The following is a 19,178-nucleotide window of genomic DNA, read 5'->3' on the forward strand; positions in this document are numbered from 1 at the left end:
AATTAGGTAATAATAATTGTTCTGATTACTTATTATTTTTAATGTATTTAGCTATTCCTTTATTTATCATTTTTATTCTTGAATATGTACTTGTGTGACAAGAACCACACAGACTGTCACAACTGAACTATATATACATATATATATGTACATATATACACATACATATACTGTACATATGCATACATATATACATACATACACATTCATATATACATACATATACATATATACATACATATATACAAACAAATACACATACATATATACACATATATGTATATATGTGTATATATCTATACACATATATATATATGTGTATATATATGTATATACACATATACACTATATATACATACACTATGTCTATATATATATATACACTATGTCTATCTATCCATCCATCTATCTATCTATCTATCTATCTATCTATCTATCTATCTATCTATCTATCTATCTATATATATATATATATATATATATATATATATATATATATATATATATATACACTATGTCTATGTATATATACACTATGTCTATGTATATATACACTATGTCTATGTCTATATATTTATATATATATATATATATGATGTTGTGTCAGACCACCGAAAAAAATGGGAATGGAATTCTACTTTTTTTTTTTAATGAATGAGACACCCAGAAAGTACATGAAAATAAAGAATGTGGGGTTCACAATATTAACTATGGACAATAAAGTTCTGAGTATTATCAACATATGAATGTAGCTCCTCTTTTACCTCCTTGGTCGACAACTTTTACAATCAAGCAAAACGCAACCAAAATGCAACAAACGCAGCGAAATATGATCACAAAGGGTAAAAAACACCTCCAATCTGATACAATATCACTTTTCTGCAGAACTTTGTTGTAAAATTCTGCTTCCAAGTCCGTCCTTGACACCTGCTTTCCGAGCTGGCTGCTGTGTAAACAAACCCCGCCCACTCTGCTTGGTACCTCGTCTGCCTGAAACGGCTGTGACGTAGATTACCGCGATAACGCGTACATCATTCAGAAGCGCAGATTCCAACCATTGAAATGCTTTCTATAGTTCAAGACTTACGGTCATTTGAAAACAGCGCTGCACATCATAATGGCGGCTACAGTTTCGATGTTAAAGGTAAAAAAAAAAGTCTTTAAATGTCCGGCGGGCCATATGTAGCCCAGGTCTGGTTTAGCACAAAACTTGTAGCTCATCCTCCGTAAACTCAGGCTCAAAAATATAATGTTATGCATCATCATCTGTCCCAAAGTAGTCTTTGTTGTCTCTCAGGAAGTCTGCCATGAATAGTAGTCTTGTTGTTTTGTCTAAACAACCTCGCGCCAACATATCTCTCCGACCTCCTTCAGCCTTACTGCCACACCCGATCCCTAAGATCAGCCGATCAGCTGCTACTGACGGTCCCTGACACAAGGCTGAAGCTTAGATGTGACAGAGCTTTCGCCGCTGCTGCTCCCAAGCTCTGGAACGACCTACCTCTGAGTGTTAGACAAGCCTCCTCTCTTCCTGTTTTGAAATCTCTCTTAAAAACATACTTTTATTCCATAGCTTTTAACACTGAGTGATATCCATCCTGCAATGGCGCCCCATAATACACCTGCTGTGAACCTGTTTTTATGTTTTATTTATTTTATTCATTTATTTTTGATCGTGTTCTGTTTGTGTTGTGTTGTGTTTGCTCGGTTCTCGTATTATCTTTTAACCTGCCCATTGTACAGCACTTTGGCTACCCCTGTGGTAAATTTTAAATGTGCTTTATAAATAAAGTTGATTTGATTTGATTTGTTGAAGGAAATAGCAAACGTTGTGACACAATGTGAAATCAATGCTCTGCCGTAGGCTTAAAATGAGCAAAATATGTACATATTACATATATACTTACAGCATGTATTTCCAACGTTGAATAACGTTTTTGGATGTTTTTTTAGAGCGCTTTATAGGCGGAATAGATCGAATCCCTATTACTTGCATTGTTAGCCCTCTACTATGAGCTGTATATTACAAATTAGAATGCACAACACAAACATATGTGTTCTTATCTCATATAGGGATTGTGAATGGTAGGGAAAAGAAAAAAAGTGCAGATCCCCTTTATTAAAGTATGCTGATTCAGTTCTTGTGTATATGCCTTGAACAATTGACTGCTTGGGAGCCAAAACCGTAGTCACAGTCATTATCATACTGCTATAAAATGGAAGTGTATAAAAGAAAATATGTATTGTATCAATTGTTTAATGACGTAATGTACAAGGCACTTTTGGCACTTATATGTAGGTATTTTACATTTTAATATTGTGAATCTGTGTACTGTGCTTTGAATGTGTTTGTCTTACATTTCAACCTGCTCAGGGCCTGGAGATGGAAATTAGCCATTGCCTTTAATCTCACATATTTACATACCAAATGCTTATAATACGTATTGTCCCTTTTGAATAAAACTAAATCTAAATTGTTAATATGATCATTGTTGTTTGTGCGGCAGTACTATTGTATGTACTGTGTACATACAATAGATGTCTGTGCTCAAAAAATCGATTCACATCCGAATCACGATTCTTATTTATTATGAAAATATATTCATGATTTTCGAATTAAAAATGATTAAAAGAAAAACATATATATACATTTTTAAAGAGTCGCTTTTAGCCCATCTTTATGCATGCTCGCTGCAAGTATACGTCAGCAACCAAAAGGAGGGTTTGTAACCTGTTTTGAAAAGGTTTTATTGTAAATACTATATCAAATAATACTTTGCGAGAATCGGTTTGAACCGAGAAACGGTTTAACCAAGAATCAATTCTGAATCAAATAGTCACCCCAAGAATCGTTATGTGATCGAGTTGAGAGGTGCCCAAAGATTCCCATATCTCACTACTACTACTACTGCTAATAATAGTAATAATGATGATGATACTATTAATAATAATAATAACAACAGTAATCACATATAAAATAATTTATAAAGTAAAAATACAAAATAAAGAAATACATCAAAATGCATTGATAATAAATAGATAATAATAATAATTATGATTGTAATAATAACGATATTAATATTATCATCATCATAATATGAAATAATATTACCATTGTTATTAGTAAAACACAAAATAAAGGAATAAATACAAATGGATAAATAATAGATAATAATAATAATTATTATATTATTATTATCATCATCAATAATAATACTATGAAATAATAATTATTATTTAAAGTTAAAGTTAAAGTACCAATGATTGTCACACACACACTAGGTGCGGCAAAATTATTCTCTGCATTTGACCCATCACCTTTGATCACCCCCTGGGAGGTGAGGGGAGCAGTGAGCAGCAGCGATGGCCGCGTCCGGGAATCATTTTTGGTGACTTAACCCCCAATTCCAACCCTTGATGCTGAGTGCCAAGCAGGGAGGTAATGAGTCCCATTGTTATAGTCTTTGCTATGACTCCGCCGGGGTTTAAATTCACGACCTACCGATCTCAGGGCGGACACTCTAACCACTAGTCCACTGAGTAGGTTATTAGTAAAACACAAAATAAAGGAATACAAATGCATTAATAACAAATAGATAATCATAATACTGATAATATTATCATCAATAATAATAATAATATTAAATGATTATTATTATTATTAGTAGTAAAAACACAAAATAAAGGAATAAAAATGCATTAATAAAAAATAGATAATAATAATAATAATAATATCAATAATAATAATATGAAATAATAATATTAATTATTATTAGTAGTAGTAGTAAAAACACAAAATAAAGGAATACAAATGCATTAATAACAAATAGATAATAATAATAATAATATGAAATAATAATACTAATTATTATGTGAGTGTGAATGTTGTCTGTCTATCTATGTTGGCCCTGCGATGAGGTGGCGACTTGTCCAGGGTGTACCCCGCCTTCCGCCCGATTGTAGCTGAGATAGGCTCCAGCACCCCACGCGACCCCAAAAGGGACAAGCGGTAGAAAATGGATGGATGGATTATTATTATTACAATTATCCATTTATTATTATTAATGCATTTTTTATTTATTCCTTTTTGTATTTTTACTCTTGAATATTTTCTTGCGTGAAAATAGTCACGCGAAAGAGAGGAGAAAGCGCTCAGAAGGCATTGCGATGAAGAGGGGAAACCGTGCGTGCGAGTATGAAAGTAGTTATGCTCATGGTCGCTATGGAGATGATGCTACAGATATTGTGGACTCCACTTGTGACAGATTAGATCTGCAGGTTAACAGTGCTCTCTCTCTCTCTCTCTCTGCAAGCCTGACTGACGCAACTTCCCCATCGGTCTGTCTGCACTTTGGAGTCACTGTGAGTCAACCACACATTTAACAACAAAACAACAGAAAAGTAATTGTGGTGTTTAAAACTGAGACACAAACATCCAGTGAATTACATTACAGAGGTTCTTATTACACTTGTTACTGTTTGGACCAACGAAATGCCCAGATGTTGTTGCATTGAAGAAAAACATTGTTTGCATGGATGTTTCTGGTACAGCTTGACCGCACAGATGAACTGACGATACAAGGAAGTGGGCACATTAACTGGAAATAAGCTCAAATGCACAAAAGCAGCGTGATAAAGGCCATTTCCAGTATGTGATCTAATAAACCCATTAGAGCTGATGAATGGACTAAATAGATCAGTTTATCAACCAACACAGAACATTTTAAGGTCTGATATGGATTTGTAATCGATTCCAGATCAACCCCGCCTCATGTGGACCATGTCTGAGAACATTCTGGAAGCCATCTTCATCAAACGCTCCCAGCAGAGGAAGAAGACCTCGCCCTTAAACTACAAGGAGAGATGGTTCATTCTCACGCGGGACAAACTCTCCTACTACGACTACGATCCCGACAAAGGGGTAACGCTTTGAATAGTTACTTTATGATTCATCAAAACTGCAAAATACACAGCGGAATTTGTCCTTGGAAATATTCAGGCCCTGCAGGATTTTGCTAGCTTTGTTTTGTGAATAATAGGTTAAAGTACCACTGATAGTCACACACACTAGGTGTGGTGAAATTACTCTCTGCATTTGACCCATCCCCTTGTTCCACCCCCTGGGAGGTGAGGGGAGCAGTGAGAAACAGCTGTGGTTGCGCTCAGGAATCATTTTGGTGATTTAACCCCCAATTCCAAGCCTTGATGGTGAGTGCCAAGCAGGGAGGTAATGGGTCCCATTTTATAGTCTTTGGTATGACTCGGCTGGGTTTTGAACTCACGACCTACCGATCTCAGGGCGGACACTCATTGCAGCCTATAATGCCTGAACTCGCGGCAAGTTTTTTTAGAAAGTTGCAGCAAAAGTTGCAATGTTTTGAGGCTCTTTTTTTTTCAATAACATTGAACTAAATTGTGATTTCATATTTTTTTAATCAATGTTTTATTTTTTATTTCTAACCTTAACCTCAAAAAGCACAGGAAAAAATGATAAATTCAATACAAATACTGGATGTTTTACTCATTTTATACCATACAGACTTAAAAGTGGGGAGTAAAAACACAGACTCATTGTCAAATTACTGAACTGTATTAATCAATCCAAACTAATTCTAGTAATAATGAATTATAATTAAAAAAATAAACATGTCACAAGTTACAAGGCATTTGTAAACCGTTGAAAGCAATCTTAAAATTTTATTTTTTGTTTATCCCAGATAAATAAAGCTTAAATACATATATGAATACATGCAAACTAGTAAGGATGCCAGTGTATGGCTAAATGTTTATATACTATGTTACCCAGAAGGCTTAGAGCTGCAGAAAATAACCAGAAGTAGATCTGAGCTACGCAGGAGGGAGACAATTGTGCAATAAAGAGTTTATATATTGTTACATGTGGCTGTTCCTGCTTCGTCTACACAAGAAACCAACATATGTTTTTCGGAGGGTTTGGTTGAATTTGCGCAATCGTGACATTACAAATTCTTGAGGGGACTGAATAAGTGAGGAAATAATGGAAATGGAAATCATTTGTTCCAGCGACATGGCATCCCACAATACATCTTGGTCCCTCCCCACATCGCACTTTGAAGTCTGCGGCTTCACTCTATCGCACATTTTGGCGTTTTTCAAACATAAAAAGACATCTAAATGAAATAAAAAATATCAATACTAGAGTAGTAATGGTCAAAAGATGAAACCAAACTAAACTGTTCAGTATCGGGGCCACTGATTGGCTCAGTCTCAAGCAGCATTACTGTATTGGACAAGTGTAAAGTTGACAATTTGTTGGTATTTGATGTCTAGAGTAGGGGGGCCAAAGTGGGGTCAAAATCGGCCCACCAAAGGGTGTTTTTTTCAACATATTGTACATATTCATACTCTTTTAAGCTCACACAATTGATGGCATATCCACAAGGCTAACAAGTTGCCATCTAGCGAACATAATGCTCTCCACTGCTTTAAATAATCGGGTTACGGAATTAAACTACTCACTTATTGTGCAGCTGAATGCTTAAAATTGCTGTGTTTGGCCCACGGCTCAGTGGCACATTTTCACTTTGGCCCTTGGAGGCAAAACGTTTGGGCACCCCTGGTCTTGAGTGCTTTCATAATGTTAAAATAATATATTTAAAAGGCAGTTTTTTTTAATGCATACCGTCTGTGTATCACACTGTATGTTTGCGGTTTTGACAGTGAAAAGACGACACGGAAACTAGCTAAGCAAAAAGAACGGCGCTAGTTCGCTAGGCTTTGAAAGTGTAAAAAGAAGTTAACCACTGTTGATAGCAAAATGTACAAACTATAAAACAATAGACCTTAAAGGGGAACTGCACTTTTTTTGGAAGTTTGTATGTCGTTCACAATCATTATGAAAGAAATGATGAACGCATTCTAAATATTAAATAAGATCAAAAGTCCACTTACAATGGAGCCTACGAAGTCACACTATTCTGCCTATAAAGCCCCTAAAAAAATCCAAACATCTCCATTTAGGTTTTGTATACATTCTGTAAGTATATATTCTATGTAGTAACATACCAATATATTTATCTGTACAGTAATCTATTTATTTATTTATATATATTTATTTATTTTATATATATATATATTATATATATATTATTTATATATATTTATTTATTTATATATGCACCTTATTGCTTTTTTTATCCTGCACTACCATGAGCTTATGTAACGAAATTTCGTTCTTATCTGTGCTGTAAAGTTCAAATTTGAATGACAATAAAAAGGAAGTCTAAGTCTAATTTATAATAACATTTAATATTTATGTATTATCATTTTAAGCATACATGATTAATTTAAAAAAAAATTGTTTGTTTGTTCTTTTTTAAATTCATCACTGATTATTACTCACTGCAGACTTCATGAGAGCCAACCAACATAATAAAACATCACTTAATGTACAAGGTGTGCTGTCATTAGGATGCCGACTGCTAGGATGTTCATATATTCCCATTTAGATGAAGAATGACTCATAACCCTTACCAAGCTTTTTTTCGTGTTGTTCTCGCCATTTCCGGGTCCACATTGGCTGACAAAGTGTACCAACTTGTTGGAATACGTCCTCATCCTTCTACTATCCAGGTGAGAGGCATGATTAATGATCTACAATAAAGTTTGACCAGCAAGGAAACGAGGAAGCAGCAGATCAGTCGATCATGTCAACATAGGCACACAAGCTCGTGATCACGGCTCCGCTATAAATAGTTTGTGTTAGCGCTTATAATAACAATATCACTAATACTTGGTCAATATTCAAGTCATCAAATGTAAATAGAGTATTGCTGGCACTTTTTGGTTGGTTATTTATTGGGTTTATTGGCTCCGTTGACGCATTAAAATGCATTTAAAAACATTTGTCATCATGTCTTTCATAATGATTGTAAACGATAGGCAAAATTCCCAAAAAAGTGCAGTTCCCAACCTCAACTGGTGCAATGTTATGTTTTAACAAATGTAAAAAAAATCCACAAACTAGCCAAATAAAAAAGCAAACAAAACACATACAGAGCTAATCCTTTGATCCAGTTAAATTTTCCAGAGTTTTGTGCGACCTTCAAGGTATATTGTCTTTAAAAATTCAGAACTGTACAACCTCACGGGCACCTGTTAACCTTGTACTTTTCATTGCAGAAGCGTAAAGGTTTGCGGGGCTACATCGACCTGGACCGGATCAAGTGTGTGGAGACGGTGCAGACGGAGCCCAACTGCCCGCAGGAGCGCATGCATGCATTCCAGGTAATTATGCTGACTACCGTGTGATATAAAGTGAAACCAATGATGCAGATTGGGGCTTTCAGGGTAGTAGCAGGTGTTAGTGGGCCACACAGGAAGTAGAAGAAGTAGAGAATTACTAGTGTGTAATAATGTTTTCGTTTCATTTTTTTGTATCTCGCAGGTAATTTACGACGAGGGACCGCTGTACATCTTTGCAAAGAGCGAGGAAGAACGGGCTCAATGGATAAAGAAGCTGAAAGCAAGTCAGTGGTGCTAACTGCTTTACATGTGATAACATCATTGTTATCGCCACATGCGATAGAAGAAGAGTGCTCACGCAAATGTCCTCTCTGAATGTGCGCATTGTGTGTAGTGGTGCAGTTCAACAAGGATCTCATGCAGAAGTACCACCCTTGCTTTTGGATAGACGGCATGTGGCTGTGCTGCCAGCAGGAGGTCAAACAAGCTGTGGGCTGCAAGGTTTTGGATGGCAAGAATGGTAAGAACAAGATGCTCTGCTTTATTGGAAGAGTCCACAATGGAGCACTCAGACATGGAGCGCAATTTTTTGAGGGGGGGGCTTTTTACCGTTCAAAAATAATGTTGCGCTATTGAATGGGGACGAGTCAAGCACCCTTTAGACCAGTGGTTCTTAACCTTGTTGGAGGTACCGAACCCCACCAGTTTCATATGCGCATTCACCGAACCCGAACCGTAATTATAACACGATGTTATTATATTAAATAAATACTAATAAAGATATGTTTTACAAACAGAAAGTTACAGGAATGTACACATGATCCCATGTTTACATCTCATTGTGCAACATGTGAATGTTTTAGTGGGAACTAAATGCGATATCTGAAAGTGGTACACATTATTTCCAAAGCAGGAACCCCACCCAGATATATAATACTAGTACACAGCTCATGAAAAACAATATGTTATAGTCATTGTAATTGGACCAAAACACTTATATTAGAAAATAATCTCATGGAAATGACTGCTGTCATTTGATTACAATAATAAAACATTGAACTTGTTATTTAGTCAGGTTTGGGACAGTTGTGCTGCAGGTGTGACCACAGTGCACGTCTGACGTCGCTCACATGTGCTCAAGGAGTTTTTGCATTTGCTCACGCATGTTGAAAATTAGAGGGAACATTGTTTGGGGGTGTACATAATACGCCGACAGGGAGAAGTTTTTATTTACACAATGAGTCGGGTGTGTCTTGACCTCCGCGGCAGAGGCTCTGCCGAACCCCTGAGGCAGACTCACCGAAACCCTAGGGTTCGATCGAACCCAGGTTAAAAACCACTGCTTTAGACCACCCACAAGCTCATTGATTGGCTCTCCGTCGCTGCTGTATGTTGCTATTGTGACAGTGACAATGATTGACAGCATGCAGCAGCTGGCCAATCAGCAGTCAGATGTGCCAACAAGCAATTTCATGCAGGTGAAGAGACGAGTTAGACTACATATACAGTATTTCTTTATAAATAAAGTTGGTATGGTATGGTATGGTATTTCTTGCTTGCTCTCAACAAAGGCAGACGCTTCCCTTCCCTCTCCCTCATCTTTCCCTGGTTTGCTTCTTCGTCTCGTCTCGTCGTAACTTTTTTGGAGCCTCTCCACATACTATTCTCCAAATCTAAAACATAGAACTGATCGATTGGTCTCTCAACGTAATTGACAAGATTTTCTCGCCGAAAAGCTCGGGAGTAGTGGAGAGTCAAGTGCCTGCCGATTCTTTCCGTTGAGAGTATCGACCTATTTGGAACTGTGATCAGTTAAGCCCTGGTGTAGCGACAAATTCGGAAGATAAGGGCAGCCGTTCAAGGTACCCAGAAGCTGCCCGTTACGATTGATGGGATTAGCAGGGCTGTTGGCTCTCAGATTGTGGCGATTTCTGAACTAAATCGCAAACTTGATAACATTTATGATCAATTTGAGGACCAAGAACGAATGATTAGAGTAGACAAGTATTGGAATGTATTTACTCGCCCTAACACAAACATCCTACACTACACAAACACTCACTATTCACAGATGCCCATCAATCCTCAGTCCTATGCTAGAGCAGTTGACAACAGAAGAGAACCAAACGACATGGATGCTGCTTCAACGGAGCGGTCAACTGTCTGCAATCAAAGGAAATTGATGTCGATGTTAACACCATCGACGCGCGCATTCCACTGAATGGAAGAAACAACAATACCACGCCAATCATCACTGTGAAGCTTGCCAACAGGAAATCCAAAACGGCATTGCTGAAACAGGAAAAGAAGATGAAGGGTACAAATGTGTACATGGAGGAGCACCTCACTAAACGTAACGTTTTGCCAAGAAACTAAGCACAAGAAAAATCTAATTCAAAACACCTGTATGCATGTACAACACTTAAAACCTTTAGCATATCACTATGTGGAAATTAATGATGGAATGGATTTAGCCAAGAAGTCAAACCATGTACAAATATGATCAAGTTTAAGAATCTGTTCAAACTCAAAATGTTTACAAAGAACAACCTAGATAATGATCTTGAACCTTTTTATTTAAAAAAAATAGATAATCTTATTCATCCCGTAATGTGAACTACAAATTACTTAATTAACCATTTATTTATGAGAACTTGTTTATGTATTTAATCATTATTTACTTACTCATTGTCAATGTATTCATTTGCTCATTTGTTTATTCATTCCCTGCCATGAGTACAAACAAATGTGTTAAAAACTGCTATGACACGAAACAGGGTAGGATTAAATAAAATCTGCTTCCTCCTACTTCTTTTCAGCCATGCTGTAATGGAAATACGTGATAATTGTAAGCATGTTCGAAAAGAACTGACACCAACCAACTATGCCCCCATCCCACGCCGTCGCCGCTTCACCACACCGACCAGGGAGCTGCGCCGGTTCTGGCTGCGGCTGTGGTTGGCTGCCTACGCTGTACCAACCCCCCCGACCCTCCCATGTTTGCTGAGGGTTTTTTTTTTCGTCCCACACTGCGCCCCCTACAGGAGCATAGTCTGCGGGTGGCTTGAGTCCACAGTCTTTTGACATAGGACAAACAAAATAAATGAAATCATCATAAAATCTTTAAAAAAAACAAAGTAAGTTATTTATTTAATTTCCTTAATGTTGTTATTGTGTCCAAAAATTCATTATTGAACAATTTGTTTCCAATTCCAATCAAGACAGTTGTGTGTACCTCCCCGAATTCTGAAATGTAAATGTTGTACCTGGCTCAGACCACATTTTTATTCTTCTTTATCAGGCTTCACATCCAAACCGTCACGGAGGGGATCCCGCAAACCACTTCCCCCGACCCCGTCAGAGGTAAACAAACCTCATGTACTGATATTCAACATCATTTGTGCAGGTAAAGTAGCAAGCACACATATGCCAAGGTGGAACTGTGATCAAAAGTGACAAAGAAAAGATGTGGACCGCTGTTTGTAATAGATTGCTCTTTAGGATAACTAAGATTGTACTATTTGTCTGTGGTTAGTGAGGGTGCTGGTTGACTAAAACATTGTGTCTTAACCATGGTTAGGACCTGAAATGCTTGAATGTCCAGGGTGAGTGGATGTTGGAACGGTTTGAATCGGTTGAGAAATGTGGGATATGGAGAGGTTTGTATATTCTCCATTCATTTTCAATGTTGGGGAATTTTTGGAATCAGGGAATTTTCCGAACCTGGAAACATGGTGTGAATGCCCAGGGTGAGTGGAGTGTGTTGGAACAGTGAAATGTGGGATATGCAGTCCATTGTATATTTGACATTGTCAATGGGGAGAAAATCACCGGAAATTCCAGGAAAACTGGGAATTTTGGGAAAGGAACAACATGTTTTGTGTCCGACATACACTACCGTTCAAAAGTTTGGGGTCACATTGAAATGTCCTTATTTTTTAAGGAAAAGCACTGTACTTTTCAATGAAGATAACTTTAAACTAGTCTTAACTTTAAACAAATACACTCTATACATTGCTAATGTGGTAAATGACTATTCTAGCTGCAAATGTCTGGTTTTTGGTGCAATATCTACATAGGTGTACAGAGGCCCATTTCCAGCAACTATCACTCCAGTGTTCTAATGGTACAATGTGTTTGCTCATTGGCTCAGAAGGCTAATTGATGATTAGAAAACCCTTGTGCAATCATGTTCACACATCTGAAAACAGTTTAGCTTGTTACAGAAGCTACAAAACTGACTCTCCTTTGAGCAGATTGAGTTTCTGGAGCATCACATTTGTGGGGTCAATTAAACGCTCAAAATGGCCAGAAAAAGAGAACTTTCATCTGAAACTCGACAGTCTATTCTTGTTCTTAGAAATGAAGGCTATTCCACAAAATTGTTTGGGTGACCCCAAACTTTTGAACGGTAGTGTATGTGAAGAGCAGTGTGGGTTGATAGTTGAAAGGAATCGGGTAAAAAAAAATGGCGCATATGGGCTTTGTATAACTATGAATATATCCATTCATTTGAATGGGAATTTCCCTGAAATTTGGAAATTTCAGGAAAACCGGGAATTTTTGAAACTATAGATAATACCGCAATTGTCCTTGACGATATGAATGGGTTGGTGTTGGAATTTTTTGAAAGGGTTGAAAAATGTTGACGTAGTAACAGTTTGAATTGGGAATTTTTTGCGAAATAAAAATTATAACTTTTGTTGTCCCAACTAAGAGGAATGTTTTGAAGGTGGAATAGTCAAAAACAGTTGTAAAATGTGGACTGTGATTAACCTTCCAGCAAGAGGTAAAAAATAGGGCTTTGAAAAAACGGGAATTCTGGGAATTCCTGACATTTTTTTGAACTTGGAAAAAATTATAGTTTCCTTGTCCAAGGTGAGTGGAGTGTGTGGATGGTGGAACGGTTCGAATCGTTTGTGAAATGTGGGGATTGTGCAAGTTCGAAAAATGGCCCATTAATTTTCCATGTGTATAATGACCAGGAAAACCGGGGGGGTCACGATTCCCGAAGGATTTGGTGCTGGAATGGTTCCGGTCGGATGAAAACTTTGGGCTGTGGAGCTTGTCAAAGTTTTTGGGCGGAATAATAATAAATAGATTATTTTTTTGGCGTAGAACAAAATACAGTACCGGTATGTTTGAAGGCTTGGGCATTCACACAATTATTGAATAGGATTAAAATCTAGAGTAAGATGACTAATACAGTGTTAATATTTGAGTGGGTCCCAGGCCCCTTTCTAGTGGAAAAGTTGGGTCCTGAGGTCAAAAACGTTACGAACCCCCCAACAAAAGGAGAAAATAGATTCTTCTCACATAAGTAGAACAAATCCTGAAACGCCATATTCACGTTTGTTTGTCGAACTGCTTCATAGTTCATGGAGGAGGTCACAAGGTGCAGGATCTATTGTGGTGTAAAATAGCAAAACAAAGTGTTTGTTTGACTATATAGTTCGTGTTTTTGAAGTAGGGGGCTGGGATTTATACTTTCATCTTGAGTCTAATAGCGAAAAAAACAAATTTCCTCATGAAAAGTTAAAAAAGCATGCTACTTCCTGAATAACAAAGCCTACAGGACTGTACTTTGTTTGATTTTGTAGTGTCTGTTAGTTAGCTAGTTAGATCTGTTTTGATTGATGACACAACCGAACCATACCATTTTTGTTTTTGGAGGGTGTGGCAAATTTCCTCTGAAAAAAGTTCCTGGTTGACAAAGAATAACGTAAGACAGCAGGACTGAACAACTATTGATTCTGGGGGTCAATTCTGCCTTCCCGTTTGTTGGCTGGCAGGCTACTTCCTGGTTTAAGGGTGATATAAAAGAAAGACGGGACCCGACCATTTTTAATTATGGGGGGGTGCAGACAGTTTCACAGTGTGTCAAACAGCAAAACTGTTTCCTCAAACAAAAATTAAATTAATTTGTTGTTTGCTAATTAGCAGGCAACTTCCTGGTTTACAAAGAATATCACAACGCAAGAGGACTGTACCATTCTAACTCAAACGGTAAAAAGAGCAAATACCTGACTGTACCAAAAGTGAAAATGGTGTTTGTTTGTCAGCCAGTCTTGTAGTTAATAAGTTAGCAGGCCATTTCCTGATATACAGAGAATGATGTAAGACTAATCAACTGTAGCAGGGTTGACTTCGTAGCAGTTTTAAAGTGGCTGACAACATTGTACGGCACCAAAATTTGTGTTTGTTTATTAGCTAACAGTTAATTCTTGGTTTACGGATAAAGATGTAGGTCAATATGGTTGAACATTTTTAACCTGGAATAAATACGGATGCTTTTATCTTGACTAAAACGGCAACAACAGCGACTATTTGTTAGCGAACAGGCTACTTCCTGATTTGTAGAGTAGGACCATCGGGTGGCATGTAAGGCTTCGAACACGATTCTAACAACAAAAGCAAAAATGTGGTCCTCAAATAAAAATGTGTGGGGGAGCTACTGAATGTATATTATTTAGTTTGTTTTTGTTAACTAGCACGCTAACTAGCAGGCAACTTCCTGATTAATGTAAAACGACATAAAACAATGGGATGGTACGCCTTTTTGGCCAGTTAAAAGTACATTCTTTAAACAAAAGTTTAAAAATATATATATGTTGGTTTGTCCATGTGTTTGATAGTTAGCAGGCTACGTCCTGATTCATAGAGACTGACATTATGGTGCGTTCCATTTGTACCGAAAAGTCGGAATTTCCGAGTTGCTCGTCGGAATTTCAACTGGAACGATCCTCGAAGTCGGATTTTCATCCCGGAAAGTCAGAGCATTCGCACAAACCCCAAGTTGGCTTCAAATGTGGCTGCCCAGAATGTAAACAATGATATACGCTTCTATAATATCCGTTATTAGCACTTCTCATTACTTCTTGTTTGCATTAAATCAGCCATATATGATGTATTGTTGTACGTTTATACATAGTAACGCTACTGTAGAGTGAACTACATCTATTTCATGTGGTATATACGTTCTACATTGCTAGCAATAGCGTCTGTTTCCTCTTCAGCCAACGTAATGGAAGGTTGCAGAAAGACTGCATATTTTCCCATAAGTTGTTTGTATTCAGACAAAATAAGCGCAAAAATAGCTTATGTTGATGAGCCATCTTGATTTCCGACCTAGTAACTTGTACGCTCATAACTTGGCTGTGACAAGATTCCCAGCTCTAACTTCCGGGGTAAATAGACCGCAGCATAATACTCAAATAACTCCTCAATTTGCATTCTGGGAGAGGAGGTACTTTTTCACCATCAAAAAAAAAATGTGTAGATCAGGGGTCCCCAAACTTTTTCGCTCCAAGAGCCAAAGTGGAAATGTGCCAATGCTGCTGCGGGCCTAAGACAGCGATTTTTAGTGCAGGTGTCCTAATACCATTTGTTTCACTTCCAATACAATATTGACCCATTTTGGAGCCTTGAATGTTGATACAATATCAGCAGGAATCAGACAGAGTTGTGTTATTTGGTAGTGTGGAATGTCATACATGGTTTTATAAAGTGGAATTAGTTAAACAGAGAACAATGTTAGGGATGAAAAAGAGTGATTGGAGCACATACTTGTTGGTCACAAAAAACATTCATGAAGTTTGGTTCTTTTAGGAATTTATTATGGGTCTACTGAAAATGTGACCAAATCTGCTGGGTCAAAAGTATACATACAGCAATGTTAATATTTGGTTACATGTCCCTTGGCAAGTTTCACTGCACTAAGGCACTTTTGGTAGCCATCCACAAGCTTCTGGTTGAATTTTTGACCACTCTTCTTGACAAAATTGGTGCAGTTCAGCTAAATTTGTTGGTTTTCTGACATGGACTTGTTTCTTCAGCATTGTCCACACATTTAAGTCAGGACTTTGGGAAGGCCATTCTAAAACCTTAATTATAGCCTGGATTAGCCATTCCTTTACCACTTTTGACATGTGTGTGGGATCATTGTCATGTTGGAACACCCAACTGCGCCCAAGACCCAACCTACGGGCTGATGATTTTAGGTTGTCCTGAATAATTTGGAGGTAATCCTCCTTTTTCATTGTCCCATTTACTCTCTGTAAAGCACCAGTTCCATTGGCAGCAAAACAGGCCCAGAGCATAATACTACCACCACTATGCTTGACGGTAGGAATGGTGTTCCTGGGATTAAAGGCCTTACCTTTTCTCATCTAAACATATTGCTGGGTATTGTGGCCTAACAGCTCAATTTTTGTTTCATCTGACCACAGAACTTTCCTCCAGAAGGTCTTATCTTTGTCCATGTGATGTCAGATGAAACAAAAAACCAACAAATTTAGCTGAACTGCACCTATTTTGTCAGAAGCTTGTGGATGGCTACCAAAAGCGCCTTATTGCAGTGAAATTTGCCAAGGGACATGTAAGCAAATATTAACATTGCTGTATGTATACTTTTGACCCAGCAGATTTGGTCACATTTTCAGTAGACCCATAATAAATTCATAAAAGAACCAAATTTCATGAATGTTTTTTGTGACCAACAAGTATGTGCTCCAATCACTCTATGACAAAAAAATAAGAGTTGTATAAATTATTGGAAACTCAAGACAGCCATGACATTATGTTCTTTACAAGTGTATGTAAACTTTTGACCACAACTGTATCAAGGAGACAACATTGTTATTCTAAGCAGATAACTAAACGTTGTTTCCCTCTTGGGATTGTTCTTAAGGAGATGCCTGTGCGCCCATTACCGCCGCAGCCCCACAAGGCAGAGGCCCCCTGCGTGGGTAAGAGCGTCATAGCTCAGTACAACCACCCGGCCATGATGCCGCACGACCTGGAGCTTAGGGAGGATGAGGAGTACACCATCCTGGAGATGTCTGACCAAAACTGGTGGAGGGCCAGGGACAAATATGGGTAAGTGACCGTCTAACACAGGGGTCGGCAACATAAAATGTTGAAAGAGCCAAATTGGACCAAAAATACAACAAAAAAAATCTGTCTGGAGCCGCAAAATAATTAAAACCTTTTAATGAAAGCAACACATGATGTACGTGTCTATATTAGCTATATTAGCCTACTATCAAAATGGCTGACGCAAATCTTCGTTGACAGAAATGTTGAAATGTAATATTTGTTCTACACATTGAAAAACATTAGTAAAACTGATGCTTCTCAGAGGGTGAGATAAGTCCTGGAAATGACTGGCTGGCTGAGAATGGCCAAGTTAAAAAAAAACATATTCTTCTAATGGATTTATTACAATCTTTGCAAGCTGAGTAACATTTGCTGTGGTCTGGAACAACATGGCACACAATCAACTATCAGACATGCAGCCAATATTACATACAGATAATGTGTCATGAGACATGCAAATATAAATTAAACACACTTAGGACATAAAAAAATAAATTAATATACATACAAACGAGGCATAATGATGCAATATGTACACACAGCTAGCCTAAATAGCATGTTAGCATTAAATAGCTTGCAGTCATGCACTGAGCAAATATGCCTGATTAGCACTCCAACAAGTCAATAACATCAACAAAGCTCACCTTTGTGCATTCACACAGTATAAAACATTTGGTGGGCAAAATGAGACAAAAAAGGAGTGCCATAAAACACTTATTTTTGTGGCAGCGTCGGGGAAAATTGCACATGTAAACAAACTATGGTGAGTTCAAGTACAGCAGAAATTAGTAGGACTAAACGGCGCTCGCCAAATACTCTCATCAGTGAAGCATGTTTGATATAAACAGTGGGATTTCTAACAATCAGGAAGGTTTGTGTCATCTTTGTCCTCCTACAGAAACCATATTAAAACAAATAATATATATTTTATTTTTCCATTTTCATACATTTTTGTGAAAGCTCCAGGGAGCCACTCGGGCTATAGAATCGCGGGTTGCCGACCCCTGGTCTAACAGGACACCTTTAAGGAGTTAAAATGGGTACTGCAATTTTTTCGAATTGTGTCTATCGTTCGCAAAAATTATGTGGGACAAGAAGACATCTGTTTTTTTCTTTTTCTATGCATTTTAACTCGTAAATAAACGCTAGCAAAAGTCAGCTAACAATGGAGTCCGCCTATAAAGCCCTTTAAAAACATCCATCAACGTTTTGTATACACGCTGTGAATATAAATGTAAAGTAATAACAGGCACATTCGTAATAATATGTAATATTTATGTATTTTACTCATATTGAGCATACTGTTGCGGCATATTATTTTCACAGACGCATGACAACGTTCACTTTTCCCTTCAACAACAACAACACTACTAATCGTGGCAGACTTCAAACACCACTTTGGAGCAAATGATGATCCAGAACCTTAGGTTTTTGAGTTTGAATATATGGAAGAGCTACAAGTAGAAGCTGTGTGCTAAACAGATGCAGCTTTAGTGAAAAACTAAACATGAAGTAGCAATATTGCTAAGTGCTAAACAAGAAATACTAACTAGGAACATAATAAAACAATCACTTACTGTACAATGTCTGCTCTCACTGGCATGCCGACTGATGAGACGTTCACATTTTCCCATTGACTGTAAATGAAGAATTATTAATAATACACCCACAGGAAAAAAAATAAAAAATACAAAAAAGGTGGGCGCAATCGAGCGGTTTTTTTGTGTCTTTCTCGCCATCTTCAGGTCTAAGTTGAATGTTAAAGTTGACCAACTTCTCGGTTTTTGTTCACAACCTTCTACTATCCAGGCGAGAGGTATGATTTATAATCCAGAAGTAACTTTTATCAACTCAGAGGCGATGCAGCAGCTCATCATGTCAATATAGCAGCACAAGCTAGTTAGCTCTCTGTGATCACGCCGCCCGCTAAAAGTAGTTAGTCTGCGTTAGCGCTTATAATAACAATATCGCTAATACTTGGTTAATATTTAGGTCACAAGGTGTAAATGGAGTATAGTTGGATGTTTTTAGAGGGTTTTATGGGCGGAATAGAGTACTCCCAATTAGCGGGATTTTTG

General features: G+C 37.6%; 1 protein-coding gene across 1 annotated transcript in view; it reads left to right on the forward strand.

Annotated features, from left to right (window-relative positions):
- Positions 1 to 19,178, forward strand: part of btk (Bruton agammaglobulinemia tyrosine kinase) — a 29,995-nt gene that overhangs the window by 1,356 nt on the left and 9,461 nt on the right. Inside the window, exons 2-8 of the mRNA XM_062039929.1 lie at positions 4,314 to 4,362; positions 4,758 to 4,921; positions 8,161 to 8,265; positions 8,426 to 8,507; positions 8,618 to 8,743; positions 11,525 to 11,586; positions 16,913 to 17,100. Of these exons, the coding sequence (XP_061895913.1) occupies positions 4,772 to 4,921; positions 8,161 to 8,265; positions 8,426 to 8,507; positions 8,618 to 8,743; positions 11,525 to 11,586; positions 16,913 to 17,100 (713 nt within the window). The 5' untranslated portion in view covers positions 4,314 to 4,362; positions 4,758 to 4,771. The remainder of the gene's footprint in view (positions 1 to 4,313; positions 4,363 to 4,757; positions 4,922 to 8,160; positions 8,266 to 8,425; positions 8,508 to 8,617; positions 8,744 to 11,524; positions 11,587 to 16,912; positions 17,101 to 19,178) is intronic.

Source organism: Entelurus aequoreus, linkage group LG28, assembly GCF_033978785.1.
Source record: "Entelurus aequoreus isolate RoL-2023_Sb linkage group LG28, RoL_Eaeq_v1.1, whole genome shotgun sequence".
NCBI lineage: Eukaryota > Metazoa > Chordata > Actinopteri > Syngnathiformes > Syngnathidae > Entelurus > Entelurus aequoreus.